At 51.1% G+C, this 20,067-nt stretch overlaps 1 protein-coding gene across 7 annotated transcripts in view; it reads left to right on the top strand.

Moving 5' to 3' along the window:
• EFCAB6 (EF-hand calcium binding domain 6) overlaps nt 1-20,067 on the top strand; it is a 252,808-nt gene that overhangs the window by 219,772 nt on the left and 12,969 nt on the right. For 6 of the 7 annotated variants that reach the window (XM_086403190.1, XM_086403191.1, XM_086403193.1 and 3 more), the window contains one exon: nt 15,256-15,483. In XM_086403190.1, the coding sequence (XP_086259316.1) occupies nt 15,256-15,483 (228 nt within the window). Of the gene's footprint in view, nt 1-15,255; nt 15,572-20,067 lie in introns of those variants that run through there. The other variant, XR_015164616.1, reaches the window with a different exon arrangement.

The raw sequence follows: 20,067 nt of genomic DNA, 5'->3' as shown, positions 1-20,067 counted from the left end.
GTGTCCCCGCCAGGGACCCTGCACCACCACCCAGCCCCGAGCCCACAAGCTGCTGACCACCAAGGCAGGCACCGGTCAGCTTTGCCGGCCAGAGTCAGGATGAGACGCACTCGCCTAGGTGGCATCAAAGAGGAGCAAGGAGGTATTATCAAAACTGAAGCAGTCCCAAGGCCTCGGTTGCAAAGTAAAGAAAGATTAACCAGGACAAGCCGTGGACCTCAGCACCAACACCTTTCTCGTAAGATTCTCGCAAGCTGGGAGAGATGTCACCTGAGTGTCTGCCCTCAGCAAATACCTCTTTTTCACTTCTGGGAAAAACATTTTACCTTCAAAAAGCTACGTGCGAGCTATATAGAGTATCACCTTGTTTTTAGAAAATCATTTCTGTTTAACATTTAAGTCTTAAAGTGAAATTTCAGCATCCTTTGTGAATATAAAATAATGCTCAGAGCAGACATAGAATTTTTAAAAGACACAGTAGGAACCCGTATAAAATCTTTCTACTTTATTACCATGGAAATAATGGAATTTTTAACAAAGCGCATCCTTATTCAATGCAGAGTAATTATTTTGCCACATTTTAGCTAACCGAGACCCAGTGAGATCAGTCCTTACCTGGTGTTTATAATATATCACCTCTAAACTTATCCAGTGAGAGGTTAAGCAACTTGGAGGTGATTTTTTTCCTAAGGGAGAATTTAAGATTATAGTTTTCAACCAAAGAAGAGACCGTAACCCACATCAAAATGGTTGTAATCTTTCATGAGCATCACGCTTATATTAGTTGCCAACAGTGTTACTTTGATTTATTTATCTTTTTATTGTAAGTATAATGGTATCCATGTATTTTTAATGAATATTGTAAAGAATGGGGACATTTCCTTTTCAGGAAAAGGCCCAAAGATTATTGGAAATAAGTTAAAGAAATTATTAAGATATGCCATTCCAGTTATTTACTCTTTCCCCTGATGCCAAAAAAAAAAAAAATCCAAGTGCTCTAGATATAATTTTGGGGATTTTTGAATGTTTCCCCTAAATTTCACTCACTTTCCACTTCCAATGGAATACTTGCTACCTGTTGTTATTGTTGTCCTGGAGACGGTCGAGGACACAGCTTGGGAGGGATAACTCAGGTCACTTGGACACTTGGGGTGACCTTGGTGAGAGTGCAGGGTGAGGGGCTCTGGGCCACCGTGCCTGAGCTAAAGGAAAAGAAACGGAGTCAACCGCGTGGAATGAAATGACACCGTCACACCAGAGGAGCAGTCAGGGGCCAACCTGCTCAGGTTACCTGACCACCAGTCAGCGTGACGCACTGTCCTTCTCACGAGGTTAAAATGCGTGTGTGCGTGCTAAGTTGCTTCAGTCGTGTCTGACTCTTTGTAACCCTGTGGACTGGGCTCCTCTGTCCATGGGATTCTCTTAGGCAAGAACGCTGGAGTGGGTTGCCATGCCCTCCTCGGGATCTTCCAACCCAGGGATCGAACCCGAGTCTCTTTTGTCTCCTGCATTGGTAGGCGGTTTCTTTACCCCGAGCACCACCTGCAAAAAACCCAGTTCTCCCAAACCCGAGTGGTTGAAGCAGCCCACAGTCCAGGGCCCCACCTGGACCTGGAGCTTCCAGTCGGAAGGAAGAGCAGTGCAGCCCCGCCACCCGCGCCTTCACCAGCTTTCAGGAGGCTGGGCAGTCGGGAGGACTGGGCACCTGCTGCTCTAGCAGCTGCCAGATGGGCCCTGGCTGGAAGCAGGACGGGCTCGCCCGCCAAAGCAAACTCAGCCTGGTCTCCACACGTCTTGCAGAAAAGCAAAGAGGCCGTGCCAGGCTTGCAGCCACCTGAGCCTGCACACCGCAAGCAGGGCCAGCCTCAGCCCATCTCCAGGGGGCCCTGGGCAGCTCCTCCAGTGCCTCACGAGCATTCCCCTGGTGTCCGGGCTGGCACTCCCTCCCTATTCCTACCTGGGCGAGACACTCTCTGCCTGTTCAAGTAAGCAGACTGTGGTGTAGCCTGCCCCAGAGACCCTCACTCATTTCATCCCTCTAGGGATTTGTGATCCAATTCAATTGCGGTGTTTGGATCAATTAAACACCAGCACTGAGCTGTACTACTGATTCTACAAGGTCGTGACTGTATCAGGAAGCTAGAAGTCAATCCAAAAAGTTGTTGTCCCAAGCAGGCCTTGCAGAGCAAATCCAGGATGGCATTGCGTCTTAATTGTTACCGTGTACACGCGTGTCTGGCTTGGAGGGGAGCTGCTTGGGTTCTGCCTTGAACTGCCCCATTCAACTGGGAGCTTACCTCCCCACGTTTAGCAAACGTGAACAACGATGTGCCAGGCCCTGGGCCAGCCCTGGTGCCCAGGCTGGTGGGAGGACAGGTGACCACGCACAAACCTCCCCAGGGGCGAGGACTACTCCGGCAGAGATGGCTCCGACCATTCGTTAAGGAACCAGAAAGCTCCACCTCTCAGCCTTCACTGAGGCCTGAATGTGAATGGTCCCTGATAAGAGACTGGGAGGAGGAAGCGCGCCACCTCCCTGGTGATTCTGCCCGGCCAGCTCCTGCATCTTCTTGCCACCCACAGTCAGATACCAACGTCCAAACAGAGGCTGATACCCACTGGGCATGTGCTGTGAGCCCAGCCCTGTTCCAGGCACTTTACCTGAATTAACTCAGCTCATCCTCCTAAGAACCTTTTCAGTTCAGTTCAGTTCAGTCGCTCAGTCGTGTCCCACTCTTCGCGACCCCATGGACTGCAGCACGCCAGGCCTCCTGTCCATCACCAACTCCCGGAGTTGACTCAAACTCATGTCCATCAAGTCAGTGATGCCATCCAACCATCTCATCCTCTGTTGTCCCCTTCTCCTCCTGCCCTCAATCTTTCCCAGCATCAGAGTCTTTTCAAATGAGTCAGCTCTTCGAGTCAGGTGACCAAAGTATTGGAGTTTCAGCTTCAACATGTCCTTCCAATGAACACCCAGGACTGATCTCCTTTAGAATGGACTGGTTGGATCTCCTTGCAGCCCAAGGGACTCTCGAGAGTCTTCTCCAGCACCACAGAGCAGGCAACAGGAACAGAGAGCTTCAGCATGTATTCCCAGCCGCACAGCTAGAAGCACCAGGGCCGGGATTAGAAATCCAACTAGCACCAGGGCCCCGCTCTCAGCTTGTTGCTGTCAGTCTGAGTGTCTGAGTGTCCACCGTACAGGATTGCTATTCTGGTTAAGCAAGTTAATGTGGAAGGAGCTTTGCATGGTCCTGAACATAGCCAACACCAAATGTCTGCATTATTATTATTTTTCATTCTATCCTCCTTCACTGAGTGCCTGCTTAGTGTACAATGTTCAGTAATGATGTGATTATACAGTGTGTAATTTATTTGGGTGGAAGAATTCATTTTCATAGTTTCATAAATGACTTCAGCCAAGAGTTTATTGAATCATTAAAGGGTCACAGGGGTAGCTCAAGTGTTTCCTCTGTTTCTTTGCATTTTATGGCAATTTCGTGCTACCAAAGGGTCTATGGATTGGGTGTTTGCAGACATATCAAGTGGACCCTCTGCGAATGTTGAGCTGTGGAGAGGAAGGGAGCCTGAGCGGGAGGCCCTCGGTCTACGTGGTCAGGGCAGAGGAGGCAGAAAGGGCTCTCTAACGAGCTCGCAGTGCGTCTGGACGTCGGGAGATGGGCTTCCCAGGTGTCAGGATGAGTGTGTGCAGAGACCCAAGATGGGAAACCTGTACTTTGGGAACAGCTGGAGTGTGGGTTTGGGGCCGGGGTGAGGACAAGGAGAGGGAGGGGGATGCGAGGCCAGGACAGAGGGTCTGGGAGGGAGGCCGTGGGGCAGGGCTTTGGGGTGGGTCTCCCCCGTGCTTGCCTCCACGGGCATCCCAAAGCATCAGCTTCTCCAGGCAGGGGCTGGCCTCAGCCGTTCAAGTCCCCGAGCCTGGGACAGGCCCGCAGTAGCCCTCAGTCTGTGTTGATGCCTTTCTCGGGTAGGCTCTGTACTCGTGCGTGTGGTGGGGGCTGGGGTCACGGGAGGATGGGAGAGCACAGCTCTGAAGTCAGGCCATCTTGAGCTCCATCATCAGCTCACAGGGGAGCAGCCCAGGTCCTGATCTCTTCAGGGAGAAGCCCCACTTACTTGTCTAGAAACAGGGATGACACAGCTGCCCCCAAGGGCAAGGAGAGGGTCAGAGGAGCTTCCGCAAGGCTGCAGCTCAGAGCCTGGGTGAAAGAGCACAGCAAAAGGTGGCTGCCAGGACCGGGTCTCAGTAAGCCTCGGTTCAGTTGGCTTGAAGCTTGGCTTGAGTGTAGCCTTTCCAAAGGAAAAGAAGCTGAAATCTCCAGATCTGCATCTGTTTATCACCCAGAAAGAATCCCTGCTTGGTCAGAGACCCCAGGGTTGGCAGCGTCATGCCCCAGGAAACCCGAGTGGTACCCGCAGTTCTGGTGTATCTCCCTCACTTCTGCACGCATCGTGCTGAATTGCCAAGGCCAATCCGTCCATCACTAAGGCCTCCAGACCTCCTGATACCCGAGCATCCACCCTTGGCCCTGTGCGCAGGGGTCCCTGGGAGTTGCCGAAGTTGGTTCCTTGATCCAGCGGGAGGCCTCTGTATCAGCACGTTTGCACACAGAGCTTTCACTTTATTTTCATCTAGATTTTTTAAATGTTTTATCTTTTTTTTTGACAGGCAGTTTTGCTGCTGTTGTTATTTTTAGCATTCATTAATTCACTGTAAATACAAATGAAGATACAGTACAATTAATTTCTTTGCTAATCAAAATATTTGATCAAATGAAGCAATTTTTCAATTCTTAGAAGTAATTACACTGTTCTTTAAAAGGAAGTGGAAGAATTCTTTACCGAGTATTTCTAATTAGGAGTTTTTGCTACCTGCTGTGTTCTTATTCTGTATGAAATTTCAGGATTTTTTTTTACCCCTCCTCTAAGGAATCATGGGAAAAAAACTGTTTAATTGTCTCCCTAAGTATTCAGAACAAAACTTAGTAGAAGAATCATGCAGTCTGATTAGCTTAATTATATCCTTCCTAAGAGTTAAATCAATATACTGACGTGATTCTAACCTGAGAGCTGAAGCAGACCTTGCTAAACCATGTGGACCCAGCCAGGTAAAGGCCACCTTGACACCCACAGGACGAGTGACATCTGGTGACCATCGTCAAGGAGCAGTGACAGCCAAAAGGCCACCTTCTCTGTAGTCTGAGCGCAGTCCCTTTTATTTCTCACTAACCAGAAATTCAGAACTGAATCAGTCAGCTGTCGCTGCATAACAAAGAGCCCCAGCACCTCCAGGACTGTAAACACTTGTTCAGCTTTTGCATGTGGGCTGGTTGGCCCGGGCTCAGCTCTGGTGGCCTCCCTGGGATGTCTCTGCTCCCTTGGACCAGAGTGAAGCAGCTCAGCTCCTCTCAAGACAGCACCACAGACACAGGGGGGCTTGCCGATCACGCAAAGGCTTCTTAATGCTTTGACCCCATGGCACTTGCTGACATTCCCTTGGCCAAAGCAGTCGTATGGCTGAGTGCAAAGCTGTGGGATAGGGAAATAGTCTCAGCTCTTCGGTGGGAGGAAACCCGGAGCCGCATGGCAAAGGCTGTGGAGACAGGAGCTGAGGAAGCAGGCCTTGAGTGCCCCGTGCCTCCAGGAAGCATACACCCACGTGTCTCCGTCTCCAGCTGCACTGGATCGCGTGACAGTTCGCCTGCCCTCCCTGCCGTGTTCTCGCTTCCCTGTTGTCTGGAGAAGTTGCTTAGATACTGTGTCATGGAAAACTGATAAGTCAGCCAAGACGAGGCTGGACACAATTTATTGACAGGGTACTAGAAGGCTCTTTTCTAAAATCACTCCCTTAATAGAGCTATTGAATGAGAGTACAATGAAGCCGAACGCGAGCTAACAGAGTTCCTGGGTCAGTGAGCCGTCCAGAGCACACCCTGCCCTGTGTCACTGATTCTCGTCCTTGGCTAACTTTCCCCAGCTTTTGTGAACTGCAGGGCACAGGCTTCTCCCTTGGGGTTTCCCCGTGCATGCAAGCTCAGTTACTAAGTCATGTCCACCTCTTTTGCAGCCCCATGGATTGCAGCCAGCCGGGTTCCTCTGTCTGTGGCATTTCCCAGGCAAGAATACTGGAGTGGGTGGCCACGCCCTCCTCCAGGGGATCTTCCTGTCCCAGGGATCAAACCCACAACCCCCTTCAAATATGAGTTCCCTACAGCAGAGCCAGAGCTAATTCCTGAATCAGTGGGGTGCTCCCTGTTTTTCCCCTGTCTTCTGGAGTGATTCTCATGGGGAGTTCCCTCCGACTGGTGTGGCTGGCATGACGCTATAGACGGAGAGCCTTGGCCCAGAGAAGTGAGGTGCCTGCATAAGGCCCAGCTGGAAGATGGGAGAGCAGAGCTGTACCCTGGCCATCCCGAATCTGAGCCCACGGCAGGCCCGAGGCTGCTGGTTAGAAGCCCAGGTTCTCCCCCGCGTCAGGGTGTGTGACCACATCTAGACCAGGCTTCCATCCCAGGCAGGTTGGCTTAACCTGCAGGCAAGAGCAGGCGCCACGTGCCTCTCCCCTCTGATGACTTGTGACAGAGACTGTGGCAGCCAGGAGCCAGGACTCAAACCCATGTCTGCCCCACCTCTTGACTCAGGCCAAAATGTCTCTTAAAAAAACCGGCAGGAGCAGCAAGAAGGCCGCCCGTGTCGGCCAGCCATCGGGTGAAGCACTGCGTGTGTCATCTTGTTGAGATCTGAGGCTGCCCTTGGAGATAGTTCGGGTTTTATCCCCGTGGGTAAAGGGATGGCGGAGGGTGTGTGTCTCGCCCGAGGCCACCAGAAAGAGCCCACGCGGAGCTCCGTTCAGCCCTGGCCGGCGCTGAAGCCCTCGGGTGACCGTGAGCAGTCCTCACCGTCCACCCCGGGCCCCTCCGCTGGACCGGCCCAGCCTCTGACCCCCTTCAGCTCGATCCAAGTCAGCCGAAACTTGGGTTCCTGGTGTGGCTTCCCTGGCAGTGCTCCAGAGGCGTGTGCAACCGTCCCTTCTTCCTGTTCCGTGTCAGGCGCTGAGTGATGATGGCAAGTGCGGCCTGAGCCCCAGGGGGACAGGACAGGGTCTGGGGGGCCCTGCACTGAGCCTGTAAGCTCCCCCCAATGGTCACCCAGCACTGTCTGCACTTGGAGACACCCCAGTTTGAGCAGAAGGCGGCATCAGAGATGTCGGGGTTGTGGGGGTAGCGGAGGGGCTCTGAGCTGGGGCAGAAGAGGGGGCTCTGGGAATTCAGCACAGGCCTCCCTCTGACCCCCCAGTCCGTGCCGCCTCCCTCTGACCCCGCACTAGTTGGAGCTGCCTCTTGGGTGAGTCCAAGCAGTAGCAGGATTTAGAACCACTGGATTTCACTGTAAAGCTTGGTTTTTACTAAATGAGCTACGTGGCTACATTTGAGTCCAAGAAAAGCCCCACAGAAGCGCAATGTTATCAGCTGGTTCTTTGCTGACCGTGTGCTTCGTATCTTGGCGCATTCTTCCTTTTCTGTATTGTGCTACTGCTGCTGGGTAGTCACAAAGGGGACCGGGAGTTTTTTTTGCACAGGTGGTCTATATTTCTCTGTGATATCAAGAGGGACAAGCGTTTAGTAAAACAAAGTTCTATACAAATACCCTTGAAAAAATGAGAGAGGATTCCTTCCAAACATGGAAATCATCCTGTAATTGGGTCAGACCCGTGTACATAAGATTCCACTATTGTTTTGTGTTTTTTTTCTCATTTGTAAAGTCACCGGAAGAGCCTTGCGAGCATCCAGTTGTCAGATGACGGCTGCAGGAGGAGCGGGCCCACCGCTCCCACTCCAGACAGTCGTGGGGACGGAAGCAGGCACCCGACGCCCCATCCTTTCCCCAAGCTCTGTCTTGCAGCTGCGATCCCTATCCTGAGGAGGCCTTTTATGTAAAGCGTAGTTGGTTTTGGAAAGTGACATTTGCATCTGAAGATAGTGGTGTCTTTTCTGATGAGGAGAAACACTGCTTCCAGTTATAGAAAAAGCCCTATTTTCCCCCATTCAGATAGAACGGTCACGTGACAAGTGCCAGGGACACAAAAGCGCCAGACCAAGAGCCATCTGTTCCTCCCCAGCGTCTCCAATCACTCGGAGCGCGGCTTTGCAAAAAAGGGAGCAGAACATGGGCTCCTGACCGCGTCAAGCCCAGTGCCCCGATGGGTGAGCCGGGAGGCCCTGCCCTCCCGAGGTCCGTGGGTGCCCCGGGTGGCACGGGGTGGGGCGGGCTGGGACTGCGTGCCCGGGGCCCGGGGACCTTCCGGTCCCAGGCTGGTCCCACGGGCACCAGGGCGACGGCCGTGGTGCCGCTGGGGGCGGGGCCCCCACGACCTTTGTTTCGGTTTGTGCCCTGTTTGTAGTTTCCAAGTTTTCTGCCATGAACACACATTAATCATCTCTGCTGGCAGCCCAAGCATATTCCCCGACCCGCCGTGAAACCAGCCTTGGGACAAACCGGAGTCGCCCTCCCTCTCTGCGTCCTCAGCCTGGCCCCTGGTGTGGCTCTGGGGAAGTTGGGGAAGAGAACTGGGGGTGCAGGAGGCCAGCGCTGCTCCCCCGACCTTCACGCCAGCTTGCCGCGTGAGGTTCGTGAGGATCTGTGCCTCCTTCACCTCCGGGCTCTGAGGCTTCCTCCTCAGGGAGCCATTCCCATCAGCTGTGTCGAGAGTACACGACCCGTCTCATAATCTCTGCTCACCTGTGAAACTGGCTCTCCTCTCTCTCCCCGGCCCCAAGACCCTCCCCTGGCAGAGGCTATTTAAGGATCATCTTTTACTTCCATTTCCCGCGCATCAGCAGAAGAGCCTGGCATGCAGCAGACGCTCCAGGGGTGTCTGTGGATGGCTCGATGCAGCCATCATGGGCGTGCGTTGAGTGTTAGTCCTCTCTGGGTGCATCACCCGCGTGTGGGTCACATGCCTGGCTCAGGTGCTCGGGCGCCCCCCTCCCGCCCCTCCCCCCGGACCCTCTGGGATTCACTGTGACCCACGTGTCACTGTGATTTCCTGCCCAGGAAGAAATGGGCAGTCACACCGAGCAGGGCTCCCGGACCCCCACTCCTCCTCTGCGTTGCTTGCCACCAAGCCGTCCCTGCCTCCTGACCTCCAGACCCCAACCCGCGGGAGAGGCAAGATCGCAGCTCAGGAGCCCCAGTCGTCTGCCCGCCTCTGCCCTGGCTTACTCCTCCTCCAGAGAGCAAGCGTTAGTGCTGGTGTGTGTGTGCACATGTGTGCATGTGTGTGGTCATCTGGACCAATTTGCACACCGCAAACATTTTACCATACTGTTAAACTATTTCTTGAAGCCTTCTAAATAAATAGCTGCATTGTAGAAATACTATGGTTTATTTAGCCATTCTCCTGATTTAGACAATATTGACCTCTAAAGTGTTGCTAATTTTTTGTAAACTGTGTAAATAATACTGTGTGTGTGTGTTAGTCACTCAGTCGTGTCCGACTCTTTGCAACCCCATGGACTGTAGCCCACCAGGCTCCTCTGTCCACGGGATTCTCCAGGCAAGAATCCTGGAGTGGGTTGCCAATTCCTTCTCCAAATAATACTGTAGTGATTGTGATTTCATGAATTCATCTTGTTTACTTCCTTGAGGAGAGTCTTCAAAGGGCAGGTGCCAGGTGGAAGGACAGGCACTTTCGTGGCTCCACCTACCTTATTCTACCTTTCCCAACCCTGATATTGTCACTCCAGAAATTTGTGTTTCTTAGAAGAAAAACAAACGGAACCTTGGTTTCATTTCCATTTTATTTTTAAAGAGTGATGAAGTTTTCTAAATAATTATTTCACTTTTGGCCGCACTGTGTCTTCTTTGCGGCACGTGGGCTTTTCCTTGGTTGTGATCAGCGGGGCTGCTCTCAGTTGTGGTTGCCGGCTTCCTGTAGCAGTGGCTGCTTGTTGCAGAGCGCAGGCTCTGGAGCGCCAGCTCGGCAGTTGTGGCACGTGGGCTTAGCTGCTCCACAGCCTGTGGGATGTTCCCAGACCGCGGGGTGAACCTGTGTCCCCTGCCTCGGAAGGCAAGATTCTCAACCACTGGACCACCAGGGACGCCTCTAGACCAGAGCTTTTTAACAGAAGACCCGGGGTGGCCGTGCAGAGCGGTCATTTGATTGATTGGCTATGCTGGTGACACTGCTGATCCATTCTTTCTTTGAACAAAGATCAAGGCCCCACTGTGTGCCGGGTTCTTTAAAGCACTCGGGGACTCAGCAGTGAGCAAAAGACTGGAGCCCTGGCCTTGAAGTTTATTATCTGTTGGGATGCAGAAAATTAGGTTAAATATAAGGTGGATCAGAGAGCGGAACGTGGGACAGAGAAGGAGAAAGAAAAGGGAGCGGGAATGAACGTGTCGTTCGGCTCAGGAATGTGTGGAAACCTTGAGGGGAGGGCAGGAACAGCAAGTGCCAAGGCCCTGAGGCAGGAACGAGCTTGTGTGTATGAAGCACAGCGGGAGGCCGGCACGGAGTGAGGTCAGAGGTCCCAGTGGGCGGGCTGGCGGCCATTGTGATGCCCTGCCGGTTGCTCCGAGCAACGTGGGGAGCCTTTGGAGAGCTGTGCATGATCTGACTTGCACTTTACAGAGATTGTCCTCAGGGGAAAATGATGCTGGCTTTTTGATTATGGCTCGGCCCTCCCCCACCCCTCTGCCCAGAGAACAAGTGCTAACACGTATGTGCATGTGATGCTCATGCGTGTGTACTTTTAACAGATTGAGGGTGGAAGGAAGGAGGCCATGATTTGTGGCAAGATGATGGGGGCCTGGACCAGGAGGTGAGGGTGGAGCAGTCAGCTTCCAGGTACGCACTGGGCGTGGGGCCACTGGGATGTTGGGGAGGTTTGGACGATAGATGATAGGCAGATTGCATGATGGACGCATCACAGAGGACTCCAGGCAGGCTGGGCCACTGGGCCAGTTTCCATTTGCTGAGATGCAGACCTCGGGGGGATGGTATTCTGAAGCTGTTAACTCAAGAGGGAAGAAAGAATTCCCTTTATGAAACTGGGATGTTCAGTCTTGCTTAGGAGGGCTGCCCTCACCCAAAGGTCTCTTGGAGTCAACCAGACCACACTGCACCCTGCTCCTTTTTTTTTTGATTCCACATATGAGTGATGTCATATGGTAACTGTCTTCCTCAGCCTGACTTACTTCACTCAGTGTGACAATATCCAGGTCCATGCGTGTCGCTTCAAATGGCACTGTAAATGCCAGAACAATGTAAATGTTCCTTTTTATGGCTGAGCAATACTCCACCCTATTACTCCATCCTGTGTGTACCACACCTCCTCCTTCCTGCTGCCTTTGTAAGTTTGTAACAATGGGCTTTGTGAAGTAAGGGCTCAGTCACAGAAGAGACTTCCTTCTCACTCATGAACAGCCTGAGTAGGTGTCCACTGTTCTGCTTGTATATCCTGGGCCTTACTGTTCTCATTCTATTGTTCTGTTTATATCAAGTTTGTGGTGTTTTGATATCTGGTGACTCAGAAACATCATTGCTAGCCTCTTCCAAAAATTCCGTGGCAAATCTCACATATTTATGTCTCTATATTACGTTTAATATCTATGTCTAATGGGTCTCCCCCCCCCAAATAGCCATTGTGATTTTTGCTAGAGTTTTATTTATTTATAATTTGAAAAAGGTTTTCTCTTCTGAAATGGAGTCTTCACATCCAGAAACATGGTATGTGTCTGTTTTTAGTCCAGTCTTGCTTTGATAACCTTCAGTAGAATGTGTCTGGCTTTCTTCATATAGGTCTCATGCCTTTCAGATGAAATCTATCCCAAAGTATTCAATAGCTTTGTCATTAATGTGGATTTTTTTATGAGATAATTTCTAACTGGTTGTATTTATTGTATAAGAAAAAAGGTATTACGTTTTCTGCATTTTTTACTTTAATTCAGCCGCTTTCATAATTGTGTTGAGATTTTCTAGTTGTACAATCATACCCAAGAGTAATGATAAATGTTGTTTTTCAACATTTGTTTTCAACTATTTATTTCATCTTCCTATCTTATTTCAAAGGCTAGAGCCTCTAAAAATGTGACCAGCAGAACTGGCGGTGAGCCTGCCTGTCTTGTTTCTAACTTTAATGGAAATGCTTCATATCTCACCCATGGCACACATTGACAGATAGTGTCTGATTAATACTCTTGTGTTTAAGATGTTCATTTTATTCCTGGATAGTATGTGTGTACTTTTCTATTCTATACCATTTTATCGGGAATGACTGCCAAATTTTGATAGATGAACTTTGCCATGTGTTGATATGTGACCTTTGCTAATTATAAGGAAAACTTCCTAATTCTTGGAATAAACCCTAATTGATTTTGGTGTGCCGTTTTAAAACACAGCACTAAATATTCCTAAAAAAAATGGTTTTAAAAAAAGTTTTGTTATATTTGCCATTATGTCCGTAAACTAGATTGGCTCATATTTTTCAAGTGTTTTCTTGATTATATTTTTGTGTTAGGGTAATATACAATGAACTGGAATACTATATATCCCTTTTTGTGTTCTGGAATAATTTGACTAATGTAAAAATTATCTGGCTTCCCCGGTAGCTCAGCTGGTAAAGAATCCGCCTGCAATGCAGGAGACCCTGATTCAGTTCCTGGGCCAGGAGGATCCCTTTGAGAAGGGATAGGTTACCCACCTCAGTATTCTTGGGCTTCCCTGGTGGCTCAGATGGTAAAGAGTCTGCCTGCAAGGCAGAGACTGGGTTGGGAAGATCCCCTGGAGGAGAGCATGGCAACCCACCCACTCCAGGCCTTGACACCTTTTTAGTGATAGATGGTAGCTCTTTTAACAGCTTTTTAAACTTCTTTTTTGATTACCTGTCTATTCGTAATGTTACTTACGTTAAATTTAGTAATCTATATCTTGCTAGAAAATGATTCAATTTCCTCTAGAGTTTAAAGCATATTAACCTAAGATTGCCCATTTTACTTTGTTAGAGTTCTTCCATATCTATTGTTAAAACAGAAGAATTTCTGATTTGTTTTTTGTGTTAACACTTTCAAAGAGCATTCACACACCCCGTCTCGTGGGAGCCTAGATTCCTCCCGGAAAAAATGAGGAAACCCAGGAAAACTTGATTCGGTGGCGTGTGGACTTCACACGGCCAGTTAGAGCCAGAGTCAGAGGGGTCTCCACCTTGCCCCGCGCAACACGACACCCGTGTTCTTTCCAGTTATGTTCACCCGTGGCGTGTCCTCCTCAGGCCCCACAGGTGTGACCAGCATAGGGATGGAAACCACCCAGCAAAGATCCCTCTGCTCTCTGATCAATGACACCCCTCGCGGTGTTTAGGGAAAGGCCTTCATACTTAGACACAGGAGGCGTGTTTCCAACTGTTCGAAAAAGTGTAAGATGCATCTGTAGGATTACTTTTTTTTTCTAGAATGAAAAATGAAAGGCGTTCATTCACTTTGCAGATGGCTCCCAATGGATGTATTTGAAAGCGTCTGTTAACCTTTGGGTGGTCGAGGATGTAGTGGGCTGTGGTATGAGTGTTGTAAGGGTGTATAGCCACGCTTTTGATGGTGTTGTCAGCAGCATCCCGTGTTTGATACAGTTTTGTAGAGGAACGTTCTGCTCTGTCCTGCAGGAAAGTAGCATATACTCCACATACTCCTGTGGAACTGCTGAACTTGAGTCATGACCAAGTTTTCACATAGGTTGTGGGGAATGGATGCGATCATCTGGCCAGGTGCTGGTGCTTTGAAAGAACCGGCCTTCTAGCCACCAGTCACTAATGGTTTTGACTGGAGAAACCCAATGTATCTGAGAATCCACCCTGGTGTGGGGACAGCCTTCATGCCTTATTACCCCTGGGTTCTCATGGAGCCCAGCCCCGCCCCCCAACCCCAGGGCCCCACCCCTTCCTCATAACTCCAGGAGCCCACCTGCTGATGTGGTGACCACAGGTCTGGCTTCTGGGGCCTTTTCCTAGTGGCAGCAAAGAGACGCTGCAGGCCTCGCCCTTCTAACTACCCTTGCAGGAGGCTCAGGACTCAGTCTCTGCCCACCCCGCCCCCTAGCCCCGGCTTCTCCCTTCCAACTTCAGTCTCCTCGGTGCCCAGGGTAGACACAGAAACCCTTGTCATTTCCAGGGCTATTGAGAATCAATCAGTAACTCGACTCACTGCTCTTCCTGTGGTCTCTCTGTCCACCACACTGATCATCAGCAGTTACTGAACGTGGGCTGCAGGCCTCCACAGGCCCCTCTGGCTCACCTGGCCACATGCTCACTGCCAGCCCATCAGCCTGCCATCCAGTAAGAAGATCCTCTCTTTCCTCCTGGCTCACACCTCCCCGCAGAAAGCTGTCCTGTGCCCAGACTGGTCCTATCCCTCCTCAGGGCTCCCCAGCACCATGGACAGCGTCCCCAGGCCCTGTAAGCACCTCCCAGGGGTGCAGAATGAGATCTAGGCAAGCAGGCCAGCTCCGTGGTCCCTGCAGCCTCCAACTGCAGGACTCTGCACTCGCCAGGATTAAATCCCTGAGGGTCTCAAAGTCTCAAGGACACTTGACCGAGAGTGGAGCTGCAGCGTGATATGGTAGCAGTCAACAAAAAGAAACACCATTTACAGGACTTCCCTGGTGGTCCAGTGGCTAAGACTCCACTCTCCCAATGCAGGGGGCCCGGGTTCGATCCCTGGTCAGGGAACTAGATCCCACATGCCGCAACTAAGAGTTTGCATGCCACAGCTAAGACCTGGCACAGCCAAGCAAATAAATTAACAATGCCATTCACATCACAGCTGTCATGAGCATAAATCAGCCCGTACGGAGGGCTGGAAATGAAAGCAGTCTGGATCCGCATCCCTATTGAGTCCCTCACCACTCAGAGCAGACATTCACAGTGTGTGTGTTCAGCAAACCAGGGGACAGGCCGAGTGAGCGAATGGCTGAGGGTAAGAGGTGTGCCCTCCTCGGGCCCGGCCCTTGCCCTGCCCTGCGGGCTCAGTCGCTTTGCTCCCTACTCTGCGGCTGGTCAGCCCAGGCTCCCACTTTTCAGGCAAGTCTGCACCTGCAGTCCTGCCTCTGGTCTCTCTGACTCCTGGCTCAAGTTCCTCAGGAAGCTGGGCCTCCCAGGCCCCACCCTTGCCTGAGGCTCCCAGAGCTAAGGCAATTCATTATTCACTAAAGGGATCAATTTTCTGTTCTGTTTTGCCCAGACCGCTGTGGAGTGGGCTGAGAAGATGCCCAGAGGTCCACGGCCCTTATCGCCCAAGGAAATGGCAAACCAGGAGCTGCTGGCTCGCCTGCACAAGGCCCTGACCTCCCACTACCACGCCATCGCCCAGGAGTTCGAGAACTTTGACACCATGAAGACGAACACCGCCTCCAGGGACGAGTTCCGGTCCATCTGTACTCGCCACGTCCAGGTTCTGACGGACGAGCAAGTAAGGACTGCGTTCTGTTCAGCCTCCTAAGCAGTGTCATTATGAGCATCAGGCCGGCTGTTTCCCAGAGTATAGAGAGTTTAAGGTTGTTCTCTATTTTTTAAATATGGGAAGGGTTTTTTTTTTTTTTTTTGGCAGTTTTGGGGAGAGGGGGATTGCTGCTGTTGTTTTAAATCTTACTAAAGAGACACAGGAGCCTTCTGTTCCTGTAACAGGTATGGAATGCACCATCTCAATTAGAGTGCAAATCATGTCACCTTTATTTTTAAAATCGAATTAAACTCAGCTCCAGCTCCCGCTACCCCTCTTACTCCTTCCCTGGATCATTCTGGGGCCCAACTGATCCAGAGAAATGGCAAGTTTCTCTCCACACTTGAGCCGGGGAGGTGAGGCTGGACAGAGCAGGTGCTCAGCATGTCCCGCGGGTGGACCATGTCCACGTCCCCCACCCAGACCCCAACAGCCCAGGCGCTGAGCAGCTAATAACACAGAGCACCAACAATCTGAACACACACGTGGCTGTCCCTTCTCCCCCAGAAAATGCACTGCCACCAGCCCGCTCCTGCTTTCAGACGAACTGAGGCCCCATCCATTCCCAGAGAATAATTCAGATGAAAAAGGAAATCCAGAACACTCACAAAAGCAACCCAGCCTCCCCTCTTCCTCCTGGTTCCACTCAGACCTAGCCCATGCGCTTCCTACAGCTCCCTATATGGGAATGTCACTCTGTCCCGCCCCACGCCCCCCCCACCCAGAGCTGGGAGAGACTCCACTCCAACCTCAAGACTCCTAGTCTCAGAGTTTTTAGGGTAAGGACTGAAAATAATCTTGAGTGATCATCACACCCACCCTCCAGCCCTACTCAGGCCGCTGAACTCACTACCCTAAAGAATGAATTTGTTAAAGATATTACTAATACGAACATCAGATCTCACTTTCCTAAAATACCACTTCTTTGGGCATTATGACCATTTTTTTGCTAAGAAAAATTAAGCGCTCTTTCCAAAGAATTCTGTCCCGAAGAACAACCACAGCAAGTGAAGCTGTTTGAAATACGTCTCTCCATTGCTACCAATGGATGGAAGCCTTTCAAATTAATACAGTTGCATTTATTATTCTATGGAGCCAACTAATAAAGGTTTTGCTAATAAAGGTTTTACTAATAAAGATTTTTCATTCCATCTAAATGAGTAAAATTTTACTCTAATTGTAGATGTAAATTAATGACATGCTGGCGTATCTGGCATTCTCAACAGAGAATTTGATTTTAATGGTCCACGAAGAAAAAGCTTCCCCATCCCCAGCACAGACACCCCCACCCCCACCCCATATCCCCTGCCACACGATCAAGCACTTAAACGCTGCCTTCTAAAAATACACGGACATATCTCAGAGACAGACTGCATCATCAAAAGCGTCAAAGTCTGGCATAAGTACCGCGGTTTAAGTTGGGTGATGATTAGCAGAAATTGTGCTATATTGGGGAAGCCTGCTTCTAGATACAGGCTGGTAAACAGAAAGCAAAAGCCCCCGAGATCCATATGTTTTCTCCTCGCATGAGCTGCTTAGCCAACGACCTTCTCAGGTGGATGGTCCTGAGTCTGGCAGAGTAAGATACAGAAGTAACGTGTACGCTGGACTGGACACGTCCCAGCAAGGGGACGAGTCCGTCGGAGACGCTGGGACAGGTCCGGCCAGGTTCAGTAGCTTGCCGGTACAGATTCTAGGACTTAGTTTATCTACATTATAAACTTATCTCTAAAAGATCCAGTCATCGTGAATCCGAGGGGCCAGCTTTCTTGACTTAACAGAGCTCCCTAAGCCGAGAAGTGCCACATCTTTGGAAAACTTTTGGCACAATTAAACTTTCAGAAAAGGAGAGTGGCTTTCAGAGCAGGTGAAGTTGGACACTGAAGGTCTTCATGGCTCTGTGTAAAGCATGTTATAAAAGGCCATAGAACTGTGTCCTCTTGGATCTGGCTTAAGGAGACAGGGGCCCCACAGGGAGAGCCTGTCCCAATGAGGCGATTTAGAGCAGCCCATGGCGACTGCCTAAAGACTGTGACTACGCAGCTGCATTAGGGAGAGGAACTCAAACGTTTCTGAACATTCCAGATGTGATGCTTCTAAAGCAAACACCTCTAGGAGTGAGAGAAATGTAGGCAGCCCTGCTTCTGCACTCGTCCAGCTGTGTAACCTTGGCATACTCAGCCTCTCTGAGCTTCGGTGTCCTTCCCTAGGAGATGGGACAGCGCTCCCCAGGCTGGTCCAGGCGCCCTCCACCCAGGCTGCAGTTCTGCCTTCTCCATCTTTGACCCCTGCTGTCTCTGCCTGCCCCCGGCCCCGCCCCCTTGTATCTCTCTGGTCAAGTGAATTCTTTTCTGACCACGCCTTTCCCTGCTGGAGCTGACCACACCCCGCTCTGCCCTACCCACCCCCCACCCCAGCTCTCCATCTGCCGACCCCTTGGCACCCTCTTGCGTGTCCTTGCGCACAGCGCTGTCTGTCTTGGCTGCACAGTGAGTGCCCAAAGGCAGCAGGCACCCCCTCCTTCACTGAGGAGTGGACTTCTGGTCCTCTGAGCAGAGTGTTGACATCAGGTCCTGGGGAACCAACGAGGGCCTGCTCCCTGCCTCCCTTGAGTCTGCATCCCGGGAGGGTAGAGAGAGATTAAATGCCTGTGGGAACATCATTTCTGTGATTCGACACCACTCTCTGCTATAAAGGGAGGCTCGGCATGCTAGGAGAGCAGAGCTAGGGGCTGGTCTGGACCCAGGGGGTCAGGGTGCTTTCCTTGAGGACACAGTGCTGGGATGTGGACCCAGGAGACACACCCTGCTCATGGGGTCTTTGTTCCTTGAGGGGCAGATGGACAGTAAACAAAATATGTTAAGATATGTGTATCTTGGATGGCCATAGAGGCAAAAAATAAAAACCAGGAAAGAGTGAAGTGCTGGGGAATTGTTGTAGGGAGGGGTGGGGGCAATACATTGTGAGGAGGGCAGTCAGGGGAGGCCCCTGGGAAGGAGGCATGTGATTAAAGACCAGGCCAGGTGGATGGCTGGGAGCAGACGAGGTCGAATCACGGATGTGTTTCGGAGCTGGAAGCAACAGGATTTGCTCAGTGAGTCTGGGTGTAAGAGAGAGAAGAGGGGCAGAGGATAAGGAGGCCGAAGGAGCCAGGGATGGGGTGCTGCTGGGGTGGTGACAGGGAAGGGGGGTGTTGGGTGCCTCACTGATCTGATGTCCACCATCACCCACCTTTGGTCCCACTCCCACTTCCTGTTCACTTCCTCTTTTGCTCAACCGCATCTTTACTTGCCCTTTCAGGGACAAGTAAGCCAGAGAGCTTCTCTATTTCATGCTCATCCTCGAAAGGTAGTTTGGCTGGGGATAGAGTTCTAAATCCAAGTTTTCTCCCCCTGACACTTTAAAGCGATCTCTTAGCTGCCTTCCAGCATCTCTCCGTGCAGGTGAGACGTCTGCTAATTATCACATGCTTGCTCCAGGGCCCAGGTCCCAGCGAGAAAGAAAGGCAGGGGCTGCCAGTGCCAGTTCCCTTTTACCAGAGGCCCCGCGCCGAGACTGGGGGTGAGGTGTGAGGAGACGGGAGCCAGGCGGGCGCTTGCGATAAGCCCCAAATGCTCCACACGCAGCTCGCCCAGGCGGATCAACCCTGGGCATGGTCCCCACTTGGAGGTGGTCCCAAAGCTGCCTTGGCTGGTCCTAGAGACTGACTGGGCTCCTCCTGTGTTGGCCTCCAGGCCTCTATCCTCAGTGACCGTGGAAATCCTGCGCCCACTGTCAGCATCAGGCTAGCCGCGGCTCTCCCCAGCTGCCTCTGTTTCCACGTCAGGTGGTGGGCGATGGCCTCAATCTAACTGCCCGTCTCACACGGGGGCCTCTCGTCTGTTCCTGAGAGAGTCCCACCCACCACCTGCATCACACCAGGCCGCCAATGCCACGCTGCTCGTCTCTGTTTCTGCTTAATCCCATTTCTCTGTTGTGTTTGAACGTAACAGTGCATTTTAAAAAATAGCTTCCACCTCTTGGATGAAATTCTCCTTCTGTTCATGCACATTGTGCACCTTTTCTATTACATCCACGGACGCATTAGTTCATGGATCTAATGTGTTGTTGTAATGTCCTTAGTTTAATGTCCATAGTTTTTTTAACGTCCTTGTCTGATAATCCCCACACTGGGGGTCATCTCTGAGTCTTACCTGTTGACAGCTGTATTTCTTGGCAATGGGTCAGTTTTCCTTTTGTTTGTATGTAGAACTTTTAAAAAAAAATTGCTGAATGACAGACAGCATGTAAAGGAGAATCGTAGACTGTGGTGGAAATAATATTTATGGCTGGAAACAGGCTTACCTCCTCTCTGTCAGGCTGTGAGTGTGGGGGTTTGTTGAGTCAGTCTGGTGGGTGATCGAGCCACATTTGAATTTTGTTACTGCTATGCTCGCCCCTGGTGTGCTCGGGGGCAGATCCCTCCAGCAGAAGGAGCCCCCCGGGCTTGAGTGGACTCGCTTTGCCTCCCTCAGCGGCTTCGCCTCCCAGGAGAGGGTATCTGGAGAAACGGGT

Source organism: Bos grunniens, chromosome 5 (genome assembly GCF_055505025.1).
Source record: "Bos grunniens cultivar Pamir isolate PY7600 chromosome 5, Bosgru_T2T1.0, whole genome shotgun sequence".
Classification (NCBI taxonomy): domain Eukaryota; kingdom Metazoa; phylum Chordata; class Mammalia; order Artiodactyla; family Bovidae; genus Bos; species Bos grunniens.
Note: the sequence above shows the minus strand (reverse complement) of the source record. Positions and strands in the feature narration are given on the sequence as shown.